Source organism: Mustela lutreola, chromosome 9 (assembly GCF_030435805.1).
Source record: "Mustela lutreola isolate mMusLut2 chromosome 9, mMusLut2.pri, whole genome shotgun sequence".
Classification (NCBI taxonomy): domain Eukaryota; kingdom Metazoa; phylum Chordata; class Mammalia; order Carnivora; family Mustelidae; genus Mustela; species Mustela lutreola.
In genome coordinates, this window is record NC_081298.1 from 27,281,542 (window position 1) to 27,307,079 (window position 25,538).

The window sequence follows — 25,538 nt, forward strand, 5'->3', positions numbered from 1 at the left end:
GTGGTGGAGTCTGGATAGAGGTGGTGCCTCACGGGTGTGTGTATATTTGTCAAGATGTACTGCACCGTATGCTTTAAATGAACGCATTCTGTTGTATGTACATTATGCCTCAATAAAGTTGATTTAAGAACACACACAGCCTCCCAAGGCTGACGGGAGATATTATGTACATAATATATATGTACTTAAGATATTAAGTGCAGATCTTCTGTGGCTGTGCCCAAAAGCATGATGATTGTTTAACACATAGTAAAGCTGGGGAAACATGGAGTCAATGAATAAATAGATACGAGACAGAATGAATGAATGAATGAATGAAATGAGCAAGTGAATGATTATCTATCCCCATGTATGGTAATGAGTCCATTCTACATAATCCCCATATCTCAGGCGGTCATGATCAGGTATTGGCCTATCTCAACTTGCATAGCTCCTGTGATGGGACACTCACTACCTTTTGACATTGTCCTTTCCATCGCCTGAACACTAGGACTGTGAGAAAGACCTTTTCTCATATTAAGTTCATTTTCCTGTGGTCCCCTGCCCTTTGCACTCCACAGACACATCTACTCTCCTATCTGGGGACAGCACAAATGCCACCCATCTGCTCTACTCTGAGTTTTTTGTTTCAGATGCCCAGCTGATGCAACCACCAGATTCTGCTTGCTTGTACTATGGTGGGGCAGCAGGAAAAAGAATAAGTACACAGACGAATAATCAAAATAACTACAAGCTGCAAAGGGAAAAAAGAACAGGATGAGAATACCGGGGAGACGATGGGAGGATGAGGAAACAGGGAAAGCCTCTCTAAGGAGCTGACATTTGAGCTCAGTCTGAAGGATGTGAAGGAGCCAGAAAAACCAGTGGAAAGGCATTCCAGGCTGCAGCAAGAGAAACTGGAAACAAAGGCAGTCAGGCTTTGGACAGGACAACCTGCCGGTTGTCAGGGCATTGACCATGAGGAGTCTGGGATTGTTTTTAAAATCAATCCTCAAACACTTTTAAGCAAGGGGTGATATGATATACTTAAATTTTAGTAGACATTTTTACTGCATTAAAATTAACTGAGGGGTTTTCTAGTTCCAGAAGCTCAGTGATTCCCAAGTGATAAAGAAATGCCTTCAAGAGACAGCGTGGTGGTCCAATGATGGCTTCCACAATGAGAGGAGGGTTTGAATCTTGGCTCTGCCTCTTCTGTGCTGTGTGACTATGGGCAAGGGACCTCATGTCTCTGAGCCTCAGTTTCTTTATTTACAAAGTGGGGTAATAAGTATACCTACATGTTGTATTAGTTGGCTTCAGGTTTGGGAAGCATTTAAATAATATCATAAGGGCTTTCTGGTTGTTAAATAAAACTGAAAAAAAAAAAAGGTAAGGATACAGAAAGCAAGAGGATGAATCCTTTCTCATTCACTTTCACTTCTGACTCCTACAAGAAGAGAGCCCTGGGTTGGTGGACGTGGGTCTTTCAGACACTGGCTACAAAGAGAAAGCAGCCTCGGCCCGATCTGGAGAAGTTGGTTAGGCTCTTGTGTTTACACTATTTGTATTGATAGGCACATTTCTTTATGTCACGTGCTACTGATTTTCCATTTAGTCTGGCTGACTCAAGTTTCCTTAAAATAATTTTTTTTAATGTAAAACAAAAGCAAATAGATTTAATTATTCAAAAACAATGGTCCCTAAAGATGAGATTAAGCCCACCTGTCCCAAGTGGCCCATATTGTGAAGGAGGCTCTTGATGGGTTTTGACAGATGTTTTTCTAACTTCAGCTCCTCACTGTGCTCTTGGGGAACCAGAGGACCTACTGTGTATTCTGTTCTTGGCCAAGTCCACCAGGGCACCAGAGGGAATGGGATTCACTTTGGAGACTCTGTCTACATTCTGGTCTACAGGGAAGGTTCTGGAAAGGACTGGTGGACTCTCAAATTTGGGGGTTACTGAGGTTCTTCCTGTCTTATCCCTCACATCCAGTTCCATCCACTGGAAAATTCTGGGACTCCATCTTCCTGTTACATCTGGATTCTGATCCCTTTTCTGCACTCTGGTCCAGTTCACCAGCCACCATCTGGCCCTGGTGACAGCAGTAGACTCCCCCTCTATCCCCTTCCCATTTCTGCTTCACTCAGCAGCCAGAGCCAGCCCAGGTCTCCCCTCTGCTCAAAGTCTCAAATGGCTCCCAGATCACTTAGAGGGAAAAATCAAAGTCTTCACCACCTGAGATGCCCTTCTCAAGCTGATGGTGCTGATCTCTCCCACCTCTTCCCCTGTCCAACCCCAGCATCTGTTTGTCCCACCCAGGCTGCCCCCTACCACAGTGACCTTCTTGCTGTTTCTTGGACACGCTAAGCAGTTTCCTACCTCAAGACCCTTGTACATGCTGTTCCTTCTGCTTAGAACACACTTCCCTCTGATGTCTGCAGGGCTTCTTTCCTCTCTGTTCAGGTGAATGCCTGAACAACTCAGAGAAGCCAACCACTTTAACAAAGTCAATATTTTCAATCTCATTCTTTCTTCTTCCCTTGCTCTTTTCTCATAGCATGCATCACTATCAGATACTGCATTTTACACTTTTTAAATGTTTTGTGTGTGTTTCTTGCCCATCTCCCCTTGATGTACCTCAAGACAACAGACATTTCCATCTTTTTTATTCTCTGATGACCCAGCACCTGGAACATTGGCTGGTGTGTGTTTCTGACACCAATTTGAGGGTGCAAGTCCAGGGAGGTGTGTGAAGGTTGGAGGGGCAGTGAGCCCCAACCCTGCCTAGCTCTGTCTGTGACCTGTTGGGCTCTTCCCTGAGCATGGTTTCCTTCTCTTTCTGCCATCACCCCATCACCCCTTAAGCGTGGGACAGGACAGTGAAACTTGCCCTTGGGAAGGGTTTCCAGCTACAGGCAGACCCTCCTCCTACTTCTCCCTCCCCTCCAAGCCTGTGGGGAGGCACAGCCACAGCAGATGTACCTTCCATGGAAAATCCTCAAAAGACAGAGGGCCTTAGGGGCAGGACATGCTGGATGTCTTGGGCAACCCTGCTCCCAGCCCCTGTGTCCTCACCTGGAAGGAGGAGCGATGAGAGTAGACCACCCTTGAAGTTCTATTGTACAGACAAGAAGACTGAGGCTCAGGGCAATGAATCTGTCTGGGGGGTGGGCAGGGTTCCCTCCTCTGTAAGGGGAGGATAATACCTCCTCCCTCCTAAGGTCGTTGGAGGATTAAATGAATTAAATAAAGCCTGTAAGCTCTCAGTGGTGTGTGGCACACAGTAGTGCTCAAGAAATGCTGGCTGCTACAGCAGTTGTCCTGCGAGGTGAACCCGTCCACTGACAGGAGGTGGCAAAGTCAAGGTTCAAACCCAGGTCTGTAGGAATCTAAAGCGACTCGCCGGCTCACAACCCTGAAACAATGACAATTATAGTAATTGAAACAAGGACACCACCACCGCCATTAATAGCCTTTTCCACCCCATAGGGTCGCTCCGGGGGTTAGAGCAGAAAGCTATCAGGGGACAGCACCTGCCCGGCAGCCATAGCCAGGGCCATGGGCGCCTAGTCTTCCTGTCCCCCGGCTCCCTCCGCAAGGACAGGTTGGCGGCTAACAAAACCTCCCGCTGGGGGCGCCCCCAATCCCGCAGCCTGGGGGGCCAAGCGGGGCCCCTGGGTTGCCCCAGGGAGCTCCCCGGGGGTGGGGGAGGCGAGCGCGGCCCTCGGGCTCTAGCAGGAGCCGCGCGGCCTGGAAGACATTACACGGCTGTCGGCCGGGGGGCGTCGCTCGGAGTTCCGGAGGGGGTCCCGGCGGCGGACGCGCGGGGCAAGGGGACGGCCCCGCCACAAAGCGCGCTTTGTTCTGCGCGCCCCCCCGGGAGCTGGAACCAATGGATTGGCGGCAGCTGAGGTCATCCGTCAGGCAGCGCCGGGGGTCAGGCCCGGGGAAGGGGCCGCGAGAGAGGGCCGGGCGGATGGCCGGCGGGGGTCCGTGTGTGCGGGCCGGCGGTTAACCGCTCTGGGGGCGGTCGCCGCACCGCTTCGGCCTCACTTTACCCATCCTTCCCAGACGGAAGATAATGTCTGCCCCGTCCACCTGTCGGGACCACCTTGTCAAGCGTGGAAGTCACGATTCTGAGGATGGCCTTTCGGAGATGAGCTCTCCCTACCTTCCTGCTCGGTGGGAATGCTGGAGTACGATGGGACCGCCTGGGCAGAGCAGGCAAGCGGGCTAGCAACTAGGGCTGTAAACACGCATGCGTGCGGGAGACAGGGATGAAGGCCTTGCAGCCTCTTCTGGCCCAGGGGAGTCAGCGCCTCTGCCTGCTTCCCCACTTTGTCCCTCGATGCCAGACTGAGGCTCTCTCTCTGGCTTCTCACGGCTGACAGGTGGAGCAGCCTAGCCCCTTAGAATCCTTCCCTGTCTCCCCACAGTGTTTTTTTCTGACTGGAGGCAGATTAGATCTGAACACTTTTCTCTAACCCCACAAAGCTACATCCCACTTATTCACCCATTCACACCCCCATCTGTGTGTGCTTCAGGGCTCCCGTCCCTACCATCAGATAATTAGGCTTCGAACATTCCATACAGGGTCTGCTGCGAGATGAGACCATCAAGTCCAAGGAGCCCCAGGAATGGCCCAATGTATTTGTGTGTCCCGGAGAAAGGGCTTGTGGCTTTTTCTGGATTCTCAACCATGTTTGTGACCCAAAAAAAGCTTAAGAAGCACTGGCTGGAGTGCAGGGAAGCAAAGCAGCTCCTCCAAGCTCCGCTGGAGGAAAACACCCCTGCAACAGCCACCCTGCAGAGCAATCTGCTTATACCTTAGAAGTCAGAATCTGAGCTATGGGTCAGTGGGCAGTCCCTTTCCCAGCGACACAGCTGAGAAAGAACTTGAGAGTGACAGCGGAGGTTGTCTGTAGCAGCAAAGCTGGAAAGCTCAAACTTCCATTAATAGAGTGACTAGGAAGAGTTGATATTCAGACCCTGGGATGCCACATATCAATTAAAAGAATGAGGGGTGCCTGGGTGGCTCAGTGGGTTAAGCCTCTGCCTTTGGCTCAGATCATGATCTCAGGGTCCTGGGATTGAGCCCCGCATCAGGCTCTCTGCTCAGCAGGGAGCCTGCTTCACCCTCTCTCTCTGTCTGCTTTTCTGCCTAGTTGTGATCTCTCTCTCTCCCTCTGTTTAAAAAAAAAAAAAAAAAAGAATGAGCCACACCTCCATGGAATTTAGTCATCCAACCAATATTTATTGAACACTTACTATGTTTTGGGCGGTGGGCCTACAGTGATAAGACAGATCAAGTTTTGCCTGGAGAATATTTTCTAGCCGGTGAGACCGACAGAAACAGACACAAGATAATTTCAGAGAGTGTGATAAATGCCACAAAGAAAATAAAGCCGAGGAAGGTGACAGAATGATGGGGAAGGAGACTATTTAGACAGAATGGTCAGGGGAGGCCCCTCTGAGGAAGTGACCAGAATGAGGGGAGACTCTGGGAGACGAGCAAAGACAGTTAATGGGGTGGACGGCAAATAGTGGCAAATAATGGAGTGAATGGCAGAGTGCTGGTGGGGGGGGGGCGGAGAAAGGCAATTTGCAAAATAATGTAAAAAAGAAAAGCATGCTTTATTGTACTCTACACACTACACTACTACAAAGTTCGAAAAAGGTCTGGAAGGGTATATGCCAAAGTCATGAAGGCAACTGTCCCAAATGTGGGGAGGGCAAAGGGACCACCAGGACTAGGACTCGTGTTTCAGCTTGCCTCTCTTTTTAAAAATTTTTAATTATTTAGCATTTTAATATCTCAGTGTTTAAAAGGTGAATCACACACATCTAACTTGTGAAATTAAAAACCATGTTAAGTCTTCCATGGTGACTTGGGGTGGGTTCCAGGGCAGCAAGGGGCCTACGGGGTCCCTACACACTTTCACTGGAACTGAGTTCCTGGGGGCGGCGGGCAGTGGTTTGTCTGGGTGGGGGGTCACACAGACTGGGAAGCCCAGAAGAGGCATGTGGCTTAGCCTGAAGTATCCAGAAGCTTGCAAGAGGTACCACCTTTGCTAAACTTGAGACCATCTGGCTTAGCCCCTGCCCCCCACGGTGTAGACTAGAGGAGAGGCCATGATGTGAGACCACAGAGCAGTAGGGGACAGGGTAAATAGAACCTAAAACTCCCAGCCAGGTCTCCTCAAGCCTTTGGCTTCTCTGGGCACCTGGTGCACCTCCCTCGCAGCCAGGCCCTTGCCTCCACCCCTTTCCCCCAGAACTTGCTCTGCACGCAGGAGGCCCCGCCCCGCTCTGGCCGGCCAGAAAGCAGCGCCACCTCCTGGCGCAAGAGAAAAATGCAGCTCCCAGCCTCCACCGAGAGCCATCAGCGGGTTTCAGAACACTGCTCTTCTTGGACAGGAAGAAATCAGAGAGGGAGACAAACCATGAGAGACTCTGAACTCTAAGAAACAAACAGGGGGCGCCTGGGTGGCTCAGTGGGTTAAGCCTCTGGCTTTCAGTTCAGGTCATGATCCCAGGGTCCTGGGATCCAGCCCCGCATGAGGCTCTCTGCTCAGCAGGGACCCTGCTTCCCTCTCTCTTCTCTGCTTGCCTCTCTGCCTACTTGTGATCTCTGTCAAGTAAATAAAAAAAAAATCTTAAAAAGAAAAAAGAAAGAAACAAACAGGGTTGCTAGAGGGGAGGTGGGTGGGAGGATGGGGTAACTGGGTGATGGACATTAACGAGGGCAATGACATGGTGAGCTCTGGGTGGCGTGTGTAACTGATGAAATCACCGAGATCTGCAGCCAACACTAACGATGTATTCTCTGTTGGCGAATTGGATTTAAATTTAAAAAACCATATAATAGTAAAAGAATGACCAATCCCTCCCACTTCAAGTCTGTTTCGCACCGCTCTCTCCCTGTCTAGATGCAGGCCCCTGGTGCTGCCTGCTTGGGTCTTCTGTAAGAAGGAAAAGCTTTTTCAGGAAGGGGCGACCATTCTGGTACCCTAGACCCGTGGGTCAGGAGGCGGTAATCACTCACATGAACCAGCGGCATCTCGTGACGGCAGTTTACAAAACCTGCCCTCAGCTTCCTGACCCTTGGTACAAATCTCAGGGGTAGACAGTCCATTTGACAGCTTGGAAAAAACCTCCAGGGAGGGGCTTGTCCAATGTCCTACGACAAACCGGTGGGTGCACAAGCTAATCCGGTAACATGGGCTAATCCAGTAACTCAGCCCAATATGGGTGGAGGGGGTGTCACCATATTTGAAAATCATGGTCTCAGTCTGCATTGCGGTCCCTGGACAGCAGCAGAAGCAGCTCTGGAAACTCCTTCGAAGAGCAAATCCACAAGCCCCACTCCAGACCTGCTAAATCAGAGACTCTGGGGGTAGGGCCCAGCCCTCTGTGTTTTAGCAAACCTGTTTGAGAACCTAAACCGGCAGTCTGAAGCAATTACACTCCCTCATTTTTATTAAATAATCTTTTATTTGGGAGTGATTTTTGATCTACAGAAAAGTTGCGAAAAGAGTAAAGAGTGCAAATTCTGCACCCAGCCTACCCCATCATCACTCTACCCTTCACATGTACATTTGTCAAAATGAAGAGACTGACATTTGTATGTTATTATTAAGTAAAATCCAGACCTTATTCAGATCTCCAATTTTCCCAACGATGTCCTGGATATAACACTACATTTAGGACTACATTCATTTTACGTTAAATTGGTCACCTCAGTCATCTTTCCCTGGGACAGAGAATGGGTGGGAAAGCTGTTGTCTTGGTTACTAAGCTGGGGAAACTGAGGCTTGAAAACATCCAGGGACGGAGCTCCCTTAGCAGGACAGTGAGAGCAAGGCCTGACTCACTTTGCACCCTTCCTGTCACTCTTCCCTTCACCCAGGACTCTTGTTTCCAGAAACCCCTTTGGAATGTCTCATCTGGCCTGCCCCCATCCCACCACGCAGACCTTGACAGATGCCTCTGGTAGAGCAGGCCCAGCTCTGGGAGAGATCCACCTGCCCCATCACCTCCTCCCCTAGATTTAAGGGCCAGGACAATTTCTTAGTGACTTCAGCTCAGTCAGCTCAAGATTTGGAGCAAAATGAGAGAAACGGTATTTTGCCTCTATGCAACCATTTGTGATTGATGAAAAAATGCTACCAATTCTTTGTGGTTGCTCCCGGTAAGAGGTAATTTTGCCACCCCTTGAATCCAGGCCAGCTGTATGATTTGCTTTGATCCAAAGAACTTTGCAAGGGATGTTGTACCAATTCTGGGCCTAGGACTAGAAACCTTGCAGCTTCTACTTTTGCTCTCGTGATATTCTGAAGCCATGTCAATACGCCTGAGCAAACCTGCTGGCGAGACTGCATGGACAAGGACCAAGTCACCCAGCCTTGGGCCTGCCAAATGCCAGGCAAGTGAGTGGGGCCACCTTAGACCATCCAGCCCTATCCGAGGTAACAGCTGAGTGCGCGCAGCCTTGGGAGTGACACTGGGCATGACCAGCACAACTGTCCCAGTGTGCCCAGCCCAAATTGCAAACCCACAGAACTGTAGGCAAATGAATGGCGTGCTTTTAGTGGTCAAGTCTGGAGATGGTCTGTTACACAGCAAAGAGTAACCGGTACACAATTCCTTATTTCTCTTTCGGTAGTAGGATTCCAATTTTATTTTAGGAAGTGGTGTGTCAGTCCCTGATGGGCTATGAATGGTCTAATTATAACAATTCTGATCCCTACCATCTTAGCTTTCTTTGTAGCCAGGGGTGGCAATAGCTGGTTTGGGCCAAGGAGACCTAAGTAGAAATACGCAGGGGGACAGAACAGGAAACAGCCCTTTGAGAAAGGACTGACTTCATGATAGAAGTCAACAGCTGGCTTGGCCATTCTCCCCCCCAGCCCCCACACCTTTCTTCCTTGAACGCATCCACGATTCCTGGAGGCATAGCAGCCATCTTTGACCATGAAGTAACAAGCAACGAGGAGAAGGCCAAAAGGAATCAGAGATATGAGCCCTGCCTTTGCTGGGGTGCTGCACCAATACCACCTGTCTCCAGAATTCTCTTTGCTTAAGCCGCTGTAACCTAGGCTTTCCCTTACTTGTGGCTGAATGTGTTCCACATAATGGGAAATACATGGATGAAAACATAGGAGCCTTGTCCTTGGGAATCTGGAACCAGGAACAGGTGGCTCTCCAAACTCATCTTCTTTTCCATTTCATTCTCTCCAGAATACCTCGAGGGCCCCGTTTCCGCAGCAGTGGGATCTGGGGCTCCCACATGGTTCAGGAACGAGTCCAAGATCTCGCAGCTCGTGAAACAGGTGCTCAGAGTCAGACCCCCTGGGCGCAGAGATGGCGCCCCTGACTGCTTCCTGCATGGTCCAGCCCCCCCAGAGGCTGGGTGTGTCTTCTGGGCTCTTGGGAGTGTCAGGTGGTGAATAGGAGGCCGCTATTGTAAGTCTGGGGTAGATGCGCCCAGGTACACCCTGAGGTCCGAGAGGGTGGACTGGACAAGCTTGGCAGGGATGGTCTCTCGCTGCAGCTGCTGGTAGGCTGCATAACGGTGGCAGCCCCCGAAGGAGTAGAAGTAGTCACCGCCCTGGGCCCCTTTGATCCAGAGGACGTCAATAGGGGGGACGCTGTCTGGATCCTCCTGGAGAAGAGGGCACAGTGTCAGTGAGCACGGCACAAGGCTTGGCAGTTTGCGACGCAGACTCCGTTAACCTGTGCTGAGCTCCTATAGGGTATTTGCTGGCTCCCGCTGGCTTGTGAGAGGCAACTGTTAAATATTCAGGAATTCTGTGCACTGGTTTTCATCAACTCAGTAGCTTGAAAATCAGCCATGGTGATTTACATCAGGGAAATGAACAGATGCTACCAATCAGGGCTTTCCCCCCCCTAGAGACCAGGTTGTTAAACATTTATCAGTTTATTATTATACCATATACACACTATCTGTTTGGCCTTGTTCTAGACTCTGGGAATAAAGCAGAGGTAGAATGGGACAGACACAGCCCCTGCCTTCACGGGACTCTGGTCTGGTGGGGCAGATGGAATGAAAGTGAGAGCTGGAATGATCTATGCTATGAGGACAGTGACACAGGCTGACGGGCCAGGGACAGGGGTCCAAGAGGGCTCTCTGAGGTGACAAGGAAGCACAGACTGAACGCAGAGGAGTCGGCCTGGGAAGAGAGACAGATGGAATGTTTAGAGTCAGACCCTGACTGCCTAGGTTCAAATCTCAGGTCTGCTACTTAACTGGTACATGATCTTTGACAATGAATCTCTGTGCCTCTGCTGCCCCGTCTATCAAAAAGGGACGAAGACAGGAGACCCCCTCATAGAGCTGTTGAGTTACATGAACTAACATATATAAAGCACTCTGAACAATGCTTGGCACATGGAAAGTGCTCAATAATGTATGCTCTGCACTACCGGAGGGAACAGCATTCCAGGCAGAGGGAAGAGCAAATGCGAAAGACCCGAGGCCAGAACAAGTTCACCATGCTGGAGGCAGGGCAAAGAGGCCAGTGTGCTCATACTGGACTCGAGGTTGAGGAGTATAAGAGGTCAGAAATGTCAGCAGAAGCCAGGCTGTGCAAGGCTGGTTTCTAAGAGCAGTGGGTTGGCCCTGGAGTGTTTTAAACAGTGAAAAGGTGACATGATTTGATGACCCTTCTAGAAAGGTGTCATGAGAGAGTAGTTTGGTGGGATGGACAAAGGGGAAACCAAGGTGAGGCCTTCGCAGGTATCCGGCAGAAGATGTGGTCCTGGATGAGGATGTGGACCAGGACGGGGAGAGGCAGACAGGTTGGGAACATGGTGGCAACTCTGAGAAGACTGGCAGAAGGGCTGAATGTGAGAAGAGAAAGAAGAGAATCTAGGTTGACTTCCCGTTAGGGGCCTAAGCAGCCAGGTGCAGGGTGGGTAAAGCCTGAGGTAGGGCGGGCTAGGGGATGGAGCACAGTGGGGAGACCACATTAGGCGAGAGCTTCCTGCCACTGGCCCATGTGTTTGCTTTTTTTTTTTTTTTTTTGAAGATTTTATTTATTTATTTGACAGAGAGACAGAGATCACAAGTGGGCAGAGAGGCAGGCAGAGAGGGGGAAGCAGGCTCCCTGCTGAGCAGAGAGCCCAATACAGGGCTCGATCCCAGGACCCTGATATCATGACCTGAGCCGAAGGCAAAAGCTTAACCCACTGAGCCACCAGGCAGCCCCCTCCCGGGGTTCTTTTATTATGCTTATTTGATAGATTCATTTATCCATTTATTCCAGAAATGATGACTAAACCGTAAGTCCCAGTAGGGACAGGAGGGGACTCTGGACCCCAAAATACCTGCATCTAAATTTCAGCTCCTCCGCTAAGCCGCAAGACACCCGGAGCAAATGGGCTCAGTGCTCCGAGCACCACTCCTCATCTGTAAAATAGGTGTGGATGCTCGTTGGGGCTGCAGGTGAAGAGTCACGGAGCTGATGCCTGTGAGGCACAGAGCACAGCCTGTCCAGCAGCGGGGTATGAACGAGGGGCTGGTGTTGGACAGGCCTTGTGCTGGGCACCGGGGGGAACAGTGGTGGGTGGGTGGAGTCATGGCCCCTCAAAACGTCCACATCCTAATCCCTGGAGCCTGGGAAGGTAAAGGGGACTTTGCAGATGGAATGAAGTTAAGGTTCTGAGACGGAGAGATTATTCTGGGTTATCCAGATGGGCTGAATATAATCACTGGCATCCCTGAAAGTGGAAAAGGCAAAAGAGGAGGTCTGATATCGCTGGCTTTGAAGATGGGGGAAAGAAGCCATGAGCCAAAGAACTAGAAGCTGGGAAAGGCAAGGAAAGGGATTCCTCCCAAAAGCCTCCAGAAGGAATGTGGCCCGTGCTGACACCTTGATGTTAGCCCCCTGAGACGCATTTTGGACTTCTGAATTATAGAATTATGAACTAATACATTTGTATTGTTTTAAGCCACTGGTTCCCGGTAATTTGTTACAGTTGCCATAGAAAATGAATACATATGGTTAAGCAAAGACAGGTTTGGTTCTTGCCCTCACCCGGCATATGGTTCAAGCATGGAAGACAGGTGTCTAAACAGGCCATTCAAACCCAGTTTGATCAGAGCTGTGCTGGGGAGCATGCAGGTGTCTGTCTCCCCACCCCCACCCCAGGCCACTAACCCGGTAGGGGGCGTCAGGGAAGACACTGACACTGGGACAGCAAGACCAAGAAGGAGTTAGAAACAGTAGAGAAGAGATGGAAGAGGGGCGCCTGGGTGGCTCAGTGGTTTGGGCTGCTGCCTTCGGCTCGGGTCATGATCTCAGGGTCCTGGGATGGAGCCCCGCATCGGGCTCTCTGCCTGCCTCTCTGCCTACTTGTGATCTCTGTCTGTCAAATAAATAAATAAAATCTTTAAAAAAAAAAAAAAGAAGAGATGGAAGAGTTCCTGGCAGGGCAGGTGGGGGAAGCCTGGGCAAAGGCTCAGGGGTGGATCCTCCGGGAAAAGCCAGACATCACGGCTAGTCAGTGCTGAGGAAACAGCCAGGATATGACCAAAGTCCCTGCTCTTGTGCAGTTGACCTGAGGTGGGGAAGACAGACAATAAAACACAAATATGTAAGTCACGTGGACAGAAGTGCTTTATGGAGAAATAGCTCGGGTACAAGAAGAAATCTTGAGAGGCCAGGACAGTGTTAGCAAGGACAGAGAGGGGGCAGAGGCCTGAACCAGGAGAGTGTGCAGGCCCTGTGGCTATCTGGGGCAGCAGTTCCTGGTAAAAGGTACAGTGGTACAAACCCTAGGGCTGAACACCATTCTGGGGAGCGGCAGAGGGGTCCAGAGGGGACTTGGGAGTCTCACGGAGCCACCAAGGGTCTGATGGGGAAAGGAGACGCGATCCCATGCAGGCCTAAGCGGACACACGTTCCTTTCCCCCATAAAGTTCCTGCCAAGATCACTTCCCCATTCTTCAACACCCTCCCTCAATAAGGCTGACCCCTGTCCTCTCCCAGGTCCAGTTCCAGCAAGGGCCTCCCAGCAGGCACGACATGTCCAGTCCCACTGCCACGGACTGTGACCCAGAAATGACAGCACGGCTTAACTCTAGAGTGTGGTGGCCATGCAGCTGGGCGCTGGAGCCACTCTGCCACTTTCAAACTGCCTAACCTTGGACAAGTTACTTAAAGGAAAAAAAAAAAAAAAAATCCTCCCGTGCCTCAGTTTCCTCATCTGTGAAAGAGGGGCAGTAGTAGCATCTACCTCACAGGGCTGGCATGAAGCTTAGGCACTTGAAACAGCTCCTGGGCACTGCAAGGGCTATATTTATAAATAGAGTTAGCGATCGTTTTTAAAATTATCTCCACCAATCTCCTGCAGTCCAATAGAGGAAACAGAGGTCCAGAGAGGCCCAGCCCCTTGCTCAAGGTCACACAGCAAATGCCGGGATCCGGCACAGCGCCTGGAACCAGTGCGGTCTCGCGTCCAGTGTGACCTCCCTCCTGCGGAGCCCTCCCTCCGGCCCGCCTCCCCGGGCCTCACCCGGATCGTGTCCACGAGGCTCTGCACCTTGGCCGGGTCCAGCACGGACGGCAGCGGACGGATGAGCACGCTCAGCGGCACGTTGTGCACCGCGGCGATGCAGCCCGAATGGATGCTGCCGCCCTGCGCGCCGCCGCTGGGCCCGGGTCCCCCAGGCGCCCCCCGGCCGATCCCGGCCCCGGCCCTGCCCAGTGCTCCTCCCGCGCGCAACCCCATTGCTCCTCCGCCGCCAGCTGCTGCCGCCGCCGCCGCCGCCGCGCCGCCCGCGAGCTTTAACCCGGGCCGGGCCGTACCACTCCGCGCAGGCGGCGGGGGCGGCCGCCGGGGCGAGCGCGCGTCTCCTCCACCCGGGAGTGGTCCGGCCCCGCGCTCCCCGCGGCCTGCGCGCGGCGGCCCGCGCGGGACTCGGGCTGTCCGCCGGGGGGCGCCCCGCAGCCTCCCCTCCGCCGCGCCGCGTCCCGCAGTGGAAGCGCCCGGGCCGGCTGACTCAGGGTGAGTCCGCAGGTTGTGGGGCGGGAGGGGCGCGGCTGACGCGGAGGCCCTGGTGACTCAGGCCCCCGGCGGGGGCGGGGGCGGGGACGAGGGGGGGTGGGGAGGGGCGGCAGGACCTGCCCAGCGAGGATGAGTTGGCAAAACCCGCGGTGCTCGGCTGCCCCGGCCCGTCTGTCGGAGCAGTAGCTGGAAGAGCCAAGGAGGTGATTTAAAACTACGATTCGGTGTTGTCAGGCGCTGTTCGGAAGCCTTTGCATGTATATTAACTTATTTCAGTCTCCAAACAACCCCGCGAGATAAGTGTGATTATTATTCCCCTTTTACAGATGGGAAGACTGAGGCACAGTGAGCTTTAAGTGATTCACCCAAGGTGACGGAGCTAATAAGTGGCTGAGCCTGTTTTTGAACCAGGGTTCAAATCCAGGGTGTCTCACCTCAAAGTACATTCTGTACCTTACTGCTGGCTGCCTCTTTTCAGCCAAAGTAACCGTCACAGGGAGCCTTCTGGAATGCTGCTGACAATGTGTGGGCACGGCCCTAAACATAAACACATGGCATCTTCATAGCACCACTAAGACGTAGGTGTGAGGGACAGAATTATTGAACTGCTTGTCCAAGGCAGGGCAGCTGAAAATGAAAGCCACCTGAGCCTGTAACCCAGCTTACAGATGTGGACACTGAGGCTGCGGAGTGGGTGGGGTGGGGTGGGTGGTGGTGCCTTGGGTCCAGAAGTGCTGAGTGCCAGCCCCACTCTCTCCCATTCAAAGTACTCTGAGGCCCAGGTTCAGCACCCATTGTCCTCTGGGGCCAGGGGGAGGTAGGCAGAGGCTCCTGGTTTAAATTCCAGGTGTTTATCAGCATCTATGGCAACATTAGGACTTTGGCACAGATTTGCCAGGGTTTGGATCCCATTTGGCCGCTTCCTGGCTGTGTGGTCTCAGGCAAGTTGCTTAATCTCTCTGAGCCTCAGCGTTCTCTTCTGTTAAGAAGGTGTGGGGAAATGGTGGAACATTTGGAGATAATGGCTGATGGAGGGCAGAGTGGGGGACAAATCTGTGCTTCCAAGACCAGTAACCAAGGAAAGTGACTGGTTTTATCATGAACACCCAGAGTGCTGAAGGAGAGGCTCTATTTGACTGAGAACCTGAGGAAAGACTCCTCAGGGAGAGGGATTCAAATTGGAAAGTGGCTTGGTCCTGGAAAGGGAAGGGAAAGAAGCAGGTGTAGGCTTTGGAGTCACTTAAATGGCATGGATTTGAATCCTGTCTCCACCACCTACTAAATCGTGTGACTTGAGAGGGTGTGTGTGTGTTTTTGTGTGTGAGTGTGGAGGGCGGGGGTAACTCACCTTCTCTTGCCTCAGTTTCTTCTCTGGATTGCCAGGGGGAGTAAATGAGAGTAACACACTTAGGGTTTAGAAAGGTACGTGGCCCTTGGTTAGTGTTGAATAGAAGGTAGACATGAAAGACATTCCAGACACAAGCACATCTTGAACAAAGGCAAGGAGGTTGGACAGCATCACACCTGGTTGAAAACAGGCATATCTGGTAAATATAGGTTTATTTGGTTTGATTTTCCTCCTCTTCACCCTGCTTGGCATCTGCATGGGAATGCCTGTCACCCTCTTAGCTGGAGAAAACCAGAAATGGTACCCACTGTCAGGAGGGGAGGCTGCAATATGGGCTAGTTACTGATCCTTTCCGTACCTGAACTCATAACCCTTTCTGATGAGCAATACTGCCTGTCACCTGAAGTCGGTATGGGTGTGAATTGTGAAGGTTTGTATAAGGGCTCCATGCTTTGTATAATGTCCCATCTGCCATTGTAGGCAGCAGGTTCTTAGTTTTTCATCCTCTATGTTCTGGATTTTAATCCTAGAGCTTGCCCCCCTTGCAGTCCCAAGATGGCTGCTGTAGCACCGAGCATCACATCACTGTACAACAACTTTCAGAGGCAGAAATTAGGACATCCCTTTGTGCTTCTTTTTAAGAGTGAAGAAAGCTTAACCAATTATTCCTTACCCCTCCACTCCCTGCCCAAGCGCCTTTTACTCATATCTCTTTGGCAAGAATTATATCACCTATCCATGCTCAAGACGATCCTTGGCAAGGGGAGTGGAATAAACATAATTGGCTTAGGTTAGTTGGCACTAACTTCTGTGCTCAGGAGGGTCTGTTTTCCCCTGAAGTTCATGGCCCCTGATTGCTGAGCAGAACTAGCAAGGTCTGGGGGTGCCTGAGTGGCCCAGTCATTTAAGCATCCGACTCTTGATTTTGGCTCAGGTCATGATCTCAGGATCATGTGATCCACCCCTGGGAGCAGGCAGGCTCTCCATGCTCAGCGGGGAGTCTGCTTGGGATTCTCTCTCTCTCTCCCTCTGTCCCTCCCCTTGCACATTCATGCTGTCTCTCAAACAAATCTTAAAAAAAACAAACAGACAAACAAAATTAAAAAAAAAAAAAACAACCCCAAACAAAAAACACTCTCCCCCAAAGCTAACTGTAACCTAGTTTTCCTGTGGGGAACCTTCTTTCCCCACTCTCAGAACTGTGTTGGGGGGCAGATGCCCTGGTGGTGTAGATGGAGATGAAAGGATCTGGCCAGACCTGCCCAATCAGCGGTTCCTTTATACTGGCCCATCTGTCCTTTCACCAATGATGGAGATAAGCTTCTCCCTGGAGGTAAGATGAAGGACCTTCCGCCGGGGCCAATGGAAGCCTGGAACTGGAAGTTGGAGAGGTTCTGGCATCTACGCAATATCCTTGTGCTTTCGTTTGGATTCTCCCAAAAGTAGACGCAGAGACAGGGACTGTGCGCAGGTAGTTTATTTGGAGAAAGTTCCAGTTATTACTGCTGCAGAACCAACCACTCCAAAATGTAGAGGCATAAAATAATCACTTTACTAACCCAACATAGTCTGTGGGTCAAGAATTCAGACAGGACACAGCGAGGATGGCTTGTCTCTTCTCCCCAATGTCTGGGCCACCATCCAGGTGACTCAACAGTGGGGAGTGACTTGATGGCCGGGGCTGGAAGCATCTGGAGGTGACTTCCGTTACCTATCTGTTGGATGGTACTGCCTGGTCAGTAGGTATAGGGACGTCCACATGTGGCCTCTCCATGTAGCCTGGGCTTCCACATAGCATGGCGGCTGGCTTCTAAGAGTGAGTGTCCTAAGAGAACCTGGCAGAAACTTCATGGCCTTTTCCAGTCTTGTCTTAGAAGTCATATAGCATCATTTCTGCAGTGTTCTATTTGAGGGAGCTGTCACAAGTGTCCCCCCCCTCCCCGGCTTAAGGGAAGGGGACAGAGACTCCGTCTCTTGATGGAAGGAAGAGCAAGGTTCTAAAAGAGCTTGTGGGTGGGAGGTGTTGTTGTGGCCATCTTTGGAACACACATCACTGTAGGAGGCGATGCCAGGAAGTACTGGGGAAGGGAGAAATGCCAATAAAGGGTACGCTGATGAGCAGGTTAACTTGGTGGGCAAGTGGGGCTCACTCCTGCTAGGGCTTCTCTGAAGAAGCATTATGCATCGTGCATCAGAATTGTCCCCCCGAGGGACAGGGCTGGATATTTATTCACTGACTCCTGTCCTTCGTTGGTGGAGGGTGGCCTGAGGTTGTTACACTTCCCCCTCGACTGGCTGCTCTGTGCTCAAACTAAGGCATCATCTGAGGACCCAGAAGATGAAGCTGCCTGCTTACAGTGTGAACTCAGAGGTGGACCAAGGGAATTAGGGGCAGGACCTCAATAAATTCCTTTTCTGTCCACACAAGCCAGAGTCCAGGTTTGTTGTCTGCAGCTAAAGTCTCTGACTACCTGCTCTCCCCATCCTGCCCCTGGGCTCTCTACTCCTCCTCTTTCATTTTGGACAAAGAATTTCATGCAGCAGGCATATGGGTCTACGGATGACTTTTCTGAGTGTTTGGGAAGAGGAAAGGATTTCTGTGCCATAAAAGGAACATTACAGGGTGCCTGGGTGGCTCAGTGGGTTAAAGCCTCTGCCTTCAGCTTGGGTCATGATCCCGGGGTCCTGGGATTGAGCCCTGCATCAGGTTCTCTGCTCTGCAGCAAGCCTGCTTCTCTTCCTCTCTCTCTGCCTGCCTCTCTGCCTACTAGTGATCTCTATCTGTCGAATAAATAATAAATAAAATCTTAAAAAAAAAAAAAAAGGAACATTACATTTTAGATTCCCCCACCCCTGAAATGCTCTTGTCCATTTCTACGTCCAGGATCCTGCCATGTTGCTTGGTCCCATTCTCTCTTTCTATTTTCCTCTTCATCTTCTCTTTGTCACTTCTACCAACCCTTGAGTTTCATGTTCTTATTTTAGGCAGAAAGTTTGCCTCTGTCTTCTGCAGCTTCAGTGCCTGCTGAAAAGCTACCCTCTCCATGCGGTCTTGAGGCAGCTTCACACTTCAACTGCTTCTCCTTGTCACAAGATGGCTGCTGGCGCCAACCACGGCAACCCCCTTCACCGCTTATGTCTTAGCTTGGGGCATTATACCAAAATACCATAGACTGGGGTTGCTTACACAATAAACATTTATTTCCCACAGTCGTGGGGTCCGGAAGTCCGAGATCAAGGAGTGGTGAACCTCTTGTTCGCAGACTGCTGTCTTCTTGCTGCTCTCCTGTGGGGGAAGGGCAAGGAGCTCTCTGGGCTCTCTGCCTGTAGGGACACTCATCACATTCATGAGGGCCCTGCCTCCCACCTCCACATGCCATCGCACTGAGGATTAGGCTTCCACATATGAATTTTAGGGGGACACAAACTCAGTCCAGAGCAGTTCACATCCAGAAGAGAGACCCGCCCCTCCCCCCTCCTTCCGGCAATGATGGAATTAAAGCTTTTCTCTCCAGTCTGATTGGGATCACTTGAGTCAGGGTTAATTATGTTCTCCAGGGACAGGCCGTGTCTGAGCTATTTAAGCATGGGTGCTGGAGCCTGTCACCCACTGGGATGACTGGGGTTGGCTCAGAGGGGACCAGTCAGCCACACCCCTGAGGTCAGCCTCCTTTGAGCCACCTGGAGGCGCTCAAGGGTGGGTGGACGTCCGGACAGATGTGAGGTTTGTTGATGAGGAAAGTGGGGAGTAAAAGCCTGGGTGTCAGTGTCCAGTCCTCTCGGCCCACCTCTGATTTCCACAGATGTTGTAGTGGGAGGTGCTGCCCAAGCTCTGCTGGCTTCTCAGCTCCAGCTCCCTGTGTCATCCACATTTTCCTTCCCTGTGGGAACTTTGCTCCTTCACAAGCACATTCCAGAGATGTTAGGGTGTTCATTGATGGGGACAAGAGCTGGTGAGTAAAGCCAGTTTTCCATTGTCACAGGTAGACAATTGTGAGAGGTGTTCCAGACCATTTGGAACTTTCCAGACCCTTTTTAAAGACCAGCAGTTCCCAACCATGTTGTTGCAGTGGTAAGCTCACTAACACCCACTCTGTCTTACTCTTCTTGCTCCTGGTTCCTGGAATCACCTCCCAGAGGAATGGCCTGCACTCAAGTCTCTGGCTCTGCTACCAGGGCTGATGGGGGTTGGGGGAGGACAAAGGGGCAAAACTAGGGCAAAGGGGCAGTTTCACAGGTCATCCCCAAGAGTTCTACCGCTTGCCTGGGTTAAAATGACCCTTCTCTTGCTAGATGCATGACCTGGGGCCAGTCGTCTGTCTGTGCCTCAGTTTCCTAACCTGCAACAAGGCCAAAAGAAGGGCACCTAATTCGTAGGGTTGTTGGAAGAATGAAAACAGATGATGTAGGTAAAGTCCTTAGAACAGTGCCCAACATGCTTTACGGGCTCAATAAATATGAGCCATTTGATTACATTTTGAATTAATAATAGATCTTGAAGGTCTCTCCGTGCTTGCACTTCTAGACTCATCTCGATGTATTAGCCAAGATTCTTGTTTGCAAGTGAGGAAAGCCAATGTGAATTAGCTTAATGAAAATGGGGACATTTGGCTCTCTTGACAGCAAGGTGAATCTGGGCCTCAGGGAAAAGTGGGTTCAGAGACTGTGTCCCTCACTTGGCAGAGGGATTACCTCCACATGACAGGAACGTGGCTGTCAGTGGGGATTATGTTTGGCTTTTAGCAAGAGAAGCCTGACAAGAGAGGTTTAAAATACACTAAAGCATAACCTTTCATGGAAAAGAGTCTGGAAACAGGAAATCTGGGGTTGGGGTGGTGGCTTCATGGTTGCTGGGGGCACAGACCCTTTCTATCTGTCTACTCCATGCTTTTAGAGTCGGGCTTTTACTCTCAAAGTCACCTTCTGGAAAAGATTGAGGCTAAAGTGCCCGCCTGAAAGGGGGTAGAAACGTGGAAAAGCAAGAGGACACGACGCTCCCCCCTTTTAGGGGGCTGTCTCAGAAGTCCCATATAACACTTTTCCTGGCATGTGTTTGGTCAGAAGTTGGTCCCACGGCCACCCCTGGCCACAAAGGCAGCTGGGATATGTAGTTTTCATTCCATGAAATTGGAATTAGCTTAGCTAAAATTGGAGTGCTCTTACCAAGGAAAGAGAGAAGGGATAATGATGAGTGGCTAGTTGGTCTTATGACTCAGAGAGATGAAGACAGGAAATTTCCAAATTCTAGCCAGAGGCCCACATTTGAACCAATCAGCTATGGCCATGAGGGACAGAGACAATTTTTTTTTTTTTTTAAAGCATAAGCCACTGTTATTGCTTATGACTTAAATGTATATAGTTCATTCAAAAATAATTATCATTCATCTGCTATTGGCTAGGCATTGTGCTAGATCTAGGGGATTTAGTGATGAGCAAAAAGACTCTTTGCTGTCAGTTTCATGATGTTTACAGTCTAGTGGAGGAGACAGATAATGACCAAATAATCACATGGATTAATGGAAAAGTGTACACTGATGGTAAGTGCTACAGATGAGCAGCATGTGACCCCTTGAGGGGAGATGAAGGATGGAAAAGGCATTAACTAGTAAGGGTGGCAGTGATGGTGGTGCAGATGGAGTATATATTACTGGTGGGGAGAATAGTTTATGCAAATGCCCTGTGGCAGAAGAGAGTAAAACTGCGGAAAAGAGGCACCTGGTCCCGTAGTTGAAGATTCAACTGGAATGATGCAAAGAGCCACACCAGAGAGGGCTTTAAAAGTCATCCTAAGTGTGTTCCACTCCCTCTCTCCCTCCAGAGGAAGACATCGAAGTGTTTTAAGCAGGGAAGTGGGGTTGGTGGGTGGTAGTGATATGATCAGAAAAAAATCCTGCATTTTTTAAAAGAACCCTGTTGCTGCTGTGAAGAGAGGAAGGAGGTGGGGGAGGCAGAATGGATCCAGAGAGACCTGTGAGAAGGCTGGTCCAGGGAAGAGAGATGGCGGGAGCTGTGGACTGGGATGGGGACTGAGAACATGGAGAAGAACACCACCAGGAGCTGGTGTCAGACTGGATGCTAAAGGGGGAGACAGAGGTGGGAGAGATGACTTCTGGGTTTTTGAGCTGCAAGACTGGATGGGTGCTGGTGCTATCCATGGAGGTGGGGGAAGCACATCGCAGCCTCAGACTTGGCTAGTCTGTGCCTTTGGGATATTGAAGAGGAGGTGGCCTGCAGGCAGATACAGATTTGCGGCTTGGAGAGGAGGTTAGAACTGAAAATGTAGATCTGCTAATCCGCCTGTGGGTGGAAATGGAAGTTGTGGGTTTCACGAGAGTACAGTGAGAGGAGGAAAGTCTAGGAGAGAACCTTATGGAATGCAAAAGATACAAGAAGGAACAGGAACGGAGTTCCTTCCTTGGGTGTAGGAACATGAGTCCGCCAAGACGCTAGGTGGAGCAGCCAGAGAGGTATGTGGAGAACCAGAGTTGAGTCATGGAGGGCTCTGAGAGAACCATGAAAAGCAGCCTGGAATGTGTGGCCAGTTGAGGTGCTAAGGGTCATGGATAGCAGGCCTGGTCCAGCTGACTTAAACAGTAAAGACACTCAGGTCACACACCATGAAGTGTCAAGGCAGCATACCGAGTGGGCTTTAGGGCAGTTTTTTTGGCACTCTGGGATGTCATCTGGGATGTGGGCTTTTTCTGTCCCTTTGCTTTGCTGTCCAGGGTGTGGGCATCGGCCAAGGCTGGTTGCCTTCTTGGTCACAAGATGATATGCTTCCCTGTTCAAGTTCAGAGAGAAGAGAGACTTGGCTTCCTTTCTCTTAAGGAAGAAGGAGAAGTGAACTTTCCTGAAAGATTCCAGTGACCCTCTCCTCAAGATTCATTGGCCAGAATTGAGTCAGAGACCCATTTATCAGCCCACGGGGGACAGGATTACTCTTCGACCGATCCAGACCACCCCTTAAGCTGATGTTCGGTTCCCAAATTCTATGGCTGCCTGTCAAGGAGGGAAGGATGGGAGCTAGATAGTGGGTACCCAGCAGCCATCCCCACCTCCCTCTGCCTTCTGTATTATATGTATGAGTTAAAAACTACATCACTCAGACTTCCCTGCAGCAAGGATAATGACAGTGAACTCGACTCAGCCAATTAGATGCTCTCCTGTGGGTGGCAGAAGTGGGCAGGTACCATTTTCTTAGAGCCTTGTCTCTGGCTGCTGGCACATGGAGATCCTAGGTTTTCTGTAACCGTGTACCAGCATTGAGCCACCAGCACAGTGGGAGACAGGAGACAGTTTGAAAGGCGGTGATGGGGGGGGGGACGCCAGGGTGGCTCAGTGGGTTAAGTGGCTGCCTTTGGCTTGGGTCATGATCCCAGGGTCCTGGGATCAAGTCCTGCATCGGCTCCTTGCTTGGCAGGGAGCCTGCTTCTCTCTCTCCCTCTGCCTGCTGCTCTGCCTACTTGTACTCTTTATCTCTGTGTTAAATGAATAAAAACTTAAAAAAAAAAAAAAAAAAGAATGGCAGTGGTGGGCGCCTCCTGATTCTTGGGTCCCACCAATAGTGCTGTGTTCTTGAGCTCGGTAGTTCCATGAGCTGCTGAATGCGGTTGTTCAGCATCCTTGTGACACTTTTGAAGATAAGCCATTCACTGGCTCTAGGGACAGTTTACTGTTTTGGGACAACTTTGCCTGCTGAGCCAAAGTTGACCTTTTGGCATGCATGTACTTGGTCAGGTATGACCAAAAGGGCCGGCCAGAGACTCAGCTGAAGCAGCAGAGATTGAAGTGGGGGAAGAAATAGGGGTTGTAAACTGGCTGTCAAGAGACCAGTCTAGCTCACTGATATGTTCATTTGGCAGGTAGAGTTAACTTGAATTCTTTCAGGTGAGACACAGTCTCTCCTGTTAGTCACAGTTTCCAACAGTCCTTAATGAAAGGAAACTGTTTCATTCATACTATTAATCTGGTTTTTGAAGTCTTTGAGTTTGCAACGCCAGTATTTGAGGAATATTTAGGACTGAGGAATGCCTGGGAGTCTGTGGATGTCAAAGGACACCCTCCCCCAACCCACTGCTGGGGTTGGGGGGGCGGGGGGGGGGGGCGCCGCTACAGGGCATTCAGGCTAGAGGGAGGGAAATGGAGTGGGAAAAAAATGTAGCTGCAATCAACAAGATTAATAGAAAACAAACAAACAGGATTAATAGGTTTAAGAAATGTAAAAAGGAAAAAGAAAAAAATATACAGCTACCTCTCAGATGCCACCCCTGCCCACACTCCTCCCCAATGACAAGGTCTAGAGGCACTGGTGAGTGGCCAAAGTCCCTTTAATATCCCTGAATTGCGTTACAAGTAATACTGCTGGAGGTGAGGGAGAGGGGTCTGGGGTGCGACATGGGGGAGGAGGAGGGAGGGGGAGCGCCAAGCGCTCATACAAAATATGGCCAAAAGGCTTAGCATGCATGGAAAATTATTGCTGTCGGAAGTTCCTATTTACAGGGTCAACACCCTCCGTAATTGCTTCTGCTACCCATCTCCCTTCCCCACATTCCTGCTGTCTCCCTTCCCCAGGCGGCCTAGAGCTTTGAGAAGCCCTAGAGAAGTGCCCCTGCTCCAGCGGCCCCTCCAGTCTCCACCCTCCTTTGTGTCTGAGGGGAGAGAGGGAGGGTAGGAGAGTCCAGGACTCCTGCCCCCAGAGCTGGGCGCCTAGTGATGGGGCAGAGGCGTGTGCTTAGTTAAAGCAGAGGGGGCCAGGGCCTGTGAGCGTGGAGGTGTGTGCTTCGGTCCTCGCCCGGGCATGCAAAAGCGCGGCGGGGGAGGTAGTGGCGGCCAACGTGGGGCGGCTGGCAGCCCCGGCCCCTCTGCCCGGGAGAGTTGCATAGACATGGCCGGGAGGGAGCGCTCCTCCCGGGAGCGGAGTGGGCCGGAGGCCCCAGTGGGGTCCGGGGCTCAGTCGGTCCCTGGAACCTGGGGTCCCTCAAGAAGAGGAATAAATAGGAAACGAATTGAGGAGGTTCCTCTCTGCGGTCTCCCTGGAGTGGGAGTGGAAGGCTCAGGAGGGCGGGGACCTGCCCCATGACTGGACCTCTTCATACAGCTCACCCCCCAAGTGTAGGGTCAGCAGGCTATCCCTCCCATTCTCTTCCCTAGAGAGTTCAGGCTCTGATGAGGGTGAGGCTCCTCCCTCACTCCCCAGATGGGGTGTGTGTGTGGGGGGCGGGGGACAGCCTTCTATGGCCTTTGCTGTCCCTCTCCTTGCCTGGCTCCCTGACCTCCCAGTCCAGCTGGGGAAGCCAGACCATCCCTGGGTGAGGCCAAAAGATTAAATATAATAATAAATAGATAAATAATAAATAAATAAATAACTGGAGAGGCCCAGCCAGACAGGGGGAAGGGTATTTGTGAGGTGCCCCAGACTCCCCCCCAAACAAATAAGGAGGGGTCCTGTAGTCCTGGGGGTGGGGGAAAGTGCTCAGAGAATCTGGGGAGAGGGCAGCTGGAGGCTGGAAGCCCAGGGAGGGGCTGTCCTGGGGTGAGAGGAGGACTACATTAGGGGGCAGGGCCTGAACTGCCCCTCAAGTCTGCCCCAGGTCAGGTGAACTCAAAGGGGTTAGAGTTACTGGAGGGATGAAGGGGTCTGGAAAGAATAGGGGGTGGGAGTGGTTGAGAAGGCCCCAGGACTGAAGAGAGTGGGAAATACATGTGAGCGTAGGGGGATGTGAATGACTGGACCTAAGGCCGGGTTACAGAGGGGATCAGGGACAGACTGGGGACTCCAAACAGGGGTAAGGATTCAGTCCCTAGATGGGCACACATAGAGCAAGACTCGGCAGAGGCCGAAGGAGGGTCTGGGGTTGAAATGTGGCCTGGGAGCTGCAGGGCCTGTGTACCGCGTGGATGGGGAAACCAGGACAGACGTGAGAGTCAAAGGTAGGTTTGGGCTTTAGACTGGGGTTCCGATAGAAGAATAGTAGGAGAGACTCAGCTGAGAACCGAGAGGAAAGGTCTGAAAGTTGATAGGGAAGAGGTGCGGGGTCTGGGAGAGGGCGGAGAACATTCCTGCTCTGGGGCCTGGGAGAGGTGCGGACCTGGTGCCTGAGTTGGGAGCCTTGAGGGCGGGTACAGGGGGTCAAGGTCCGAGTTTGGGGATCAGAAAGGACGATGTGGTCATGTGCT

General features: G+C 51.4%; 1 protein-coding gene across 1 annotated transcript; it reads right to left on the minus strand.

Annotated features, from left to right (window-relative positions):
- Positions 1-8,800: 8,800 nt before the first annotated feature.
- Positions 8,801-13,798, minus strand: SRXN1 (sulfiredoxin 1). Its single transcript, XM_059133668.1, has 2 exons — positions 13,523-13,798; positions 8,801-9,647 (listed from the first exon to the last, which is right to left on the minus strand). The coding sequence occupies exons 1-2, from the start codon at positions 13,736-13,738 to the stop codon at positions 9,444-9,446; spliced, it is 420 nt and encodes a 139-aa protein (XP_058989651.1). The 5' UTR covers positions 13,739-13,798; the 3' UTR covers positions 8,801-9,443.
- Between the last annotated feature and the right edge of the window lie 11,740 nt (positions 13,799-25,538).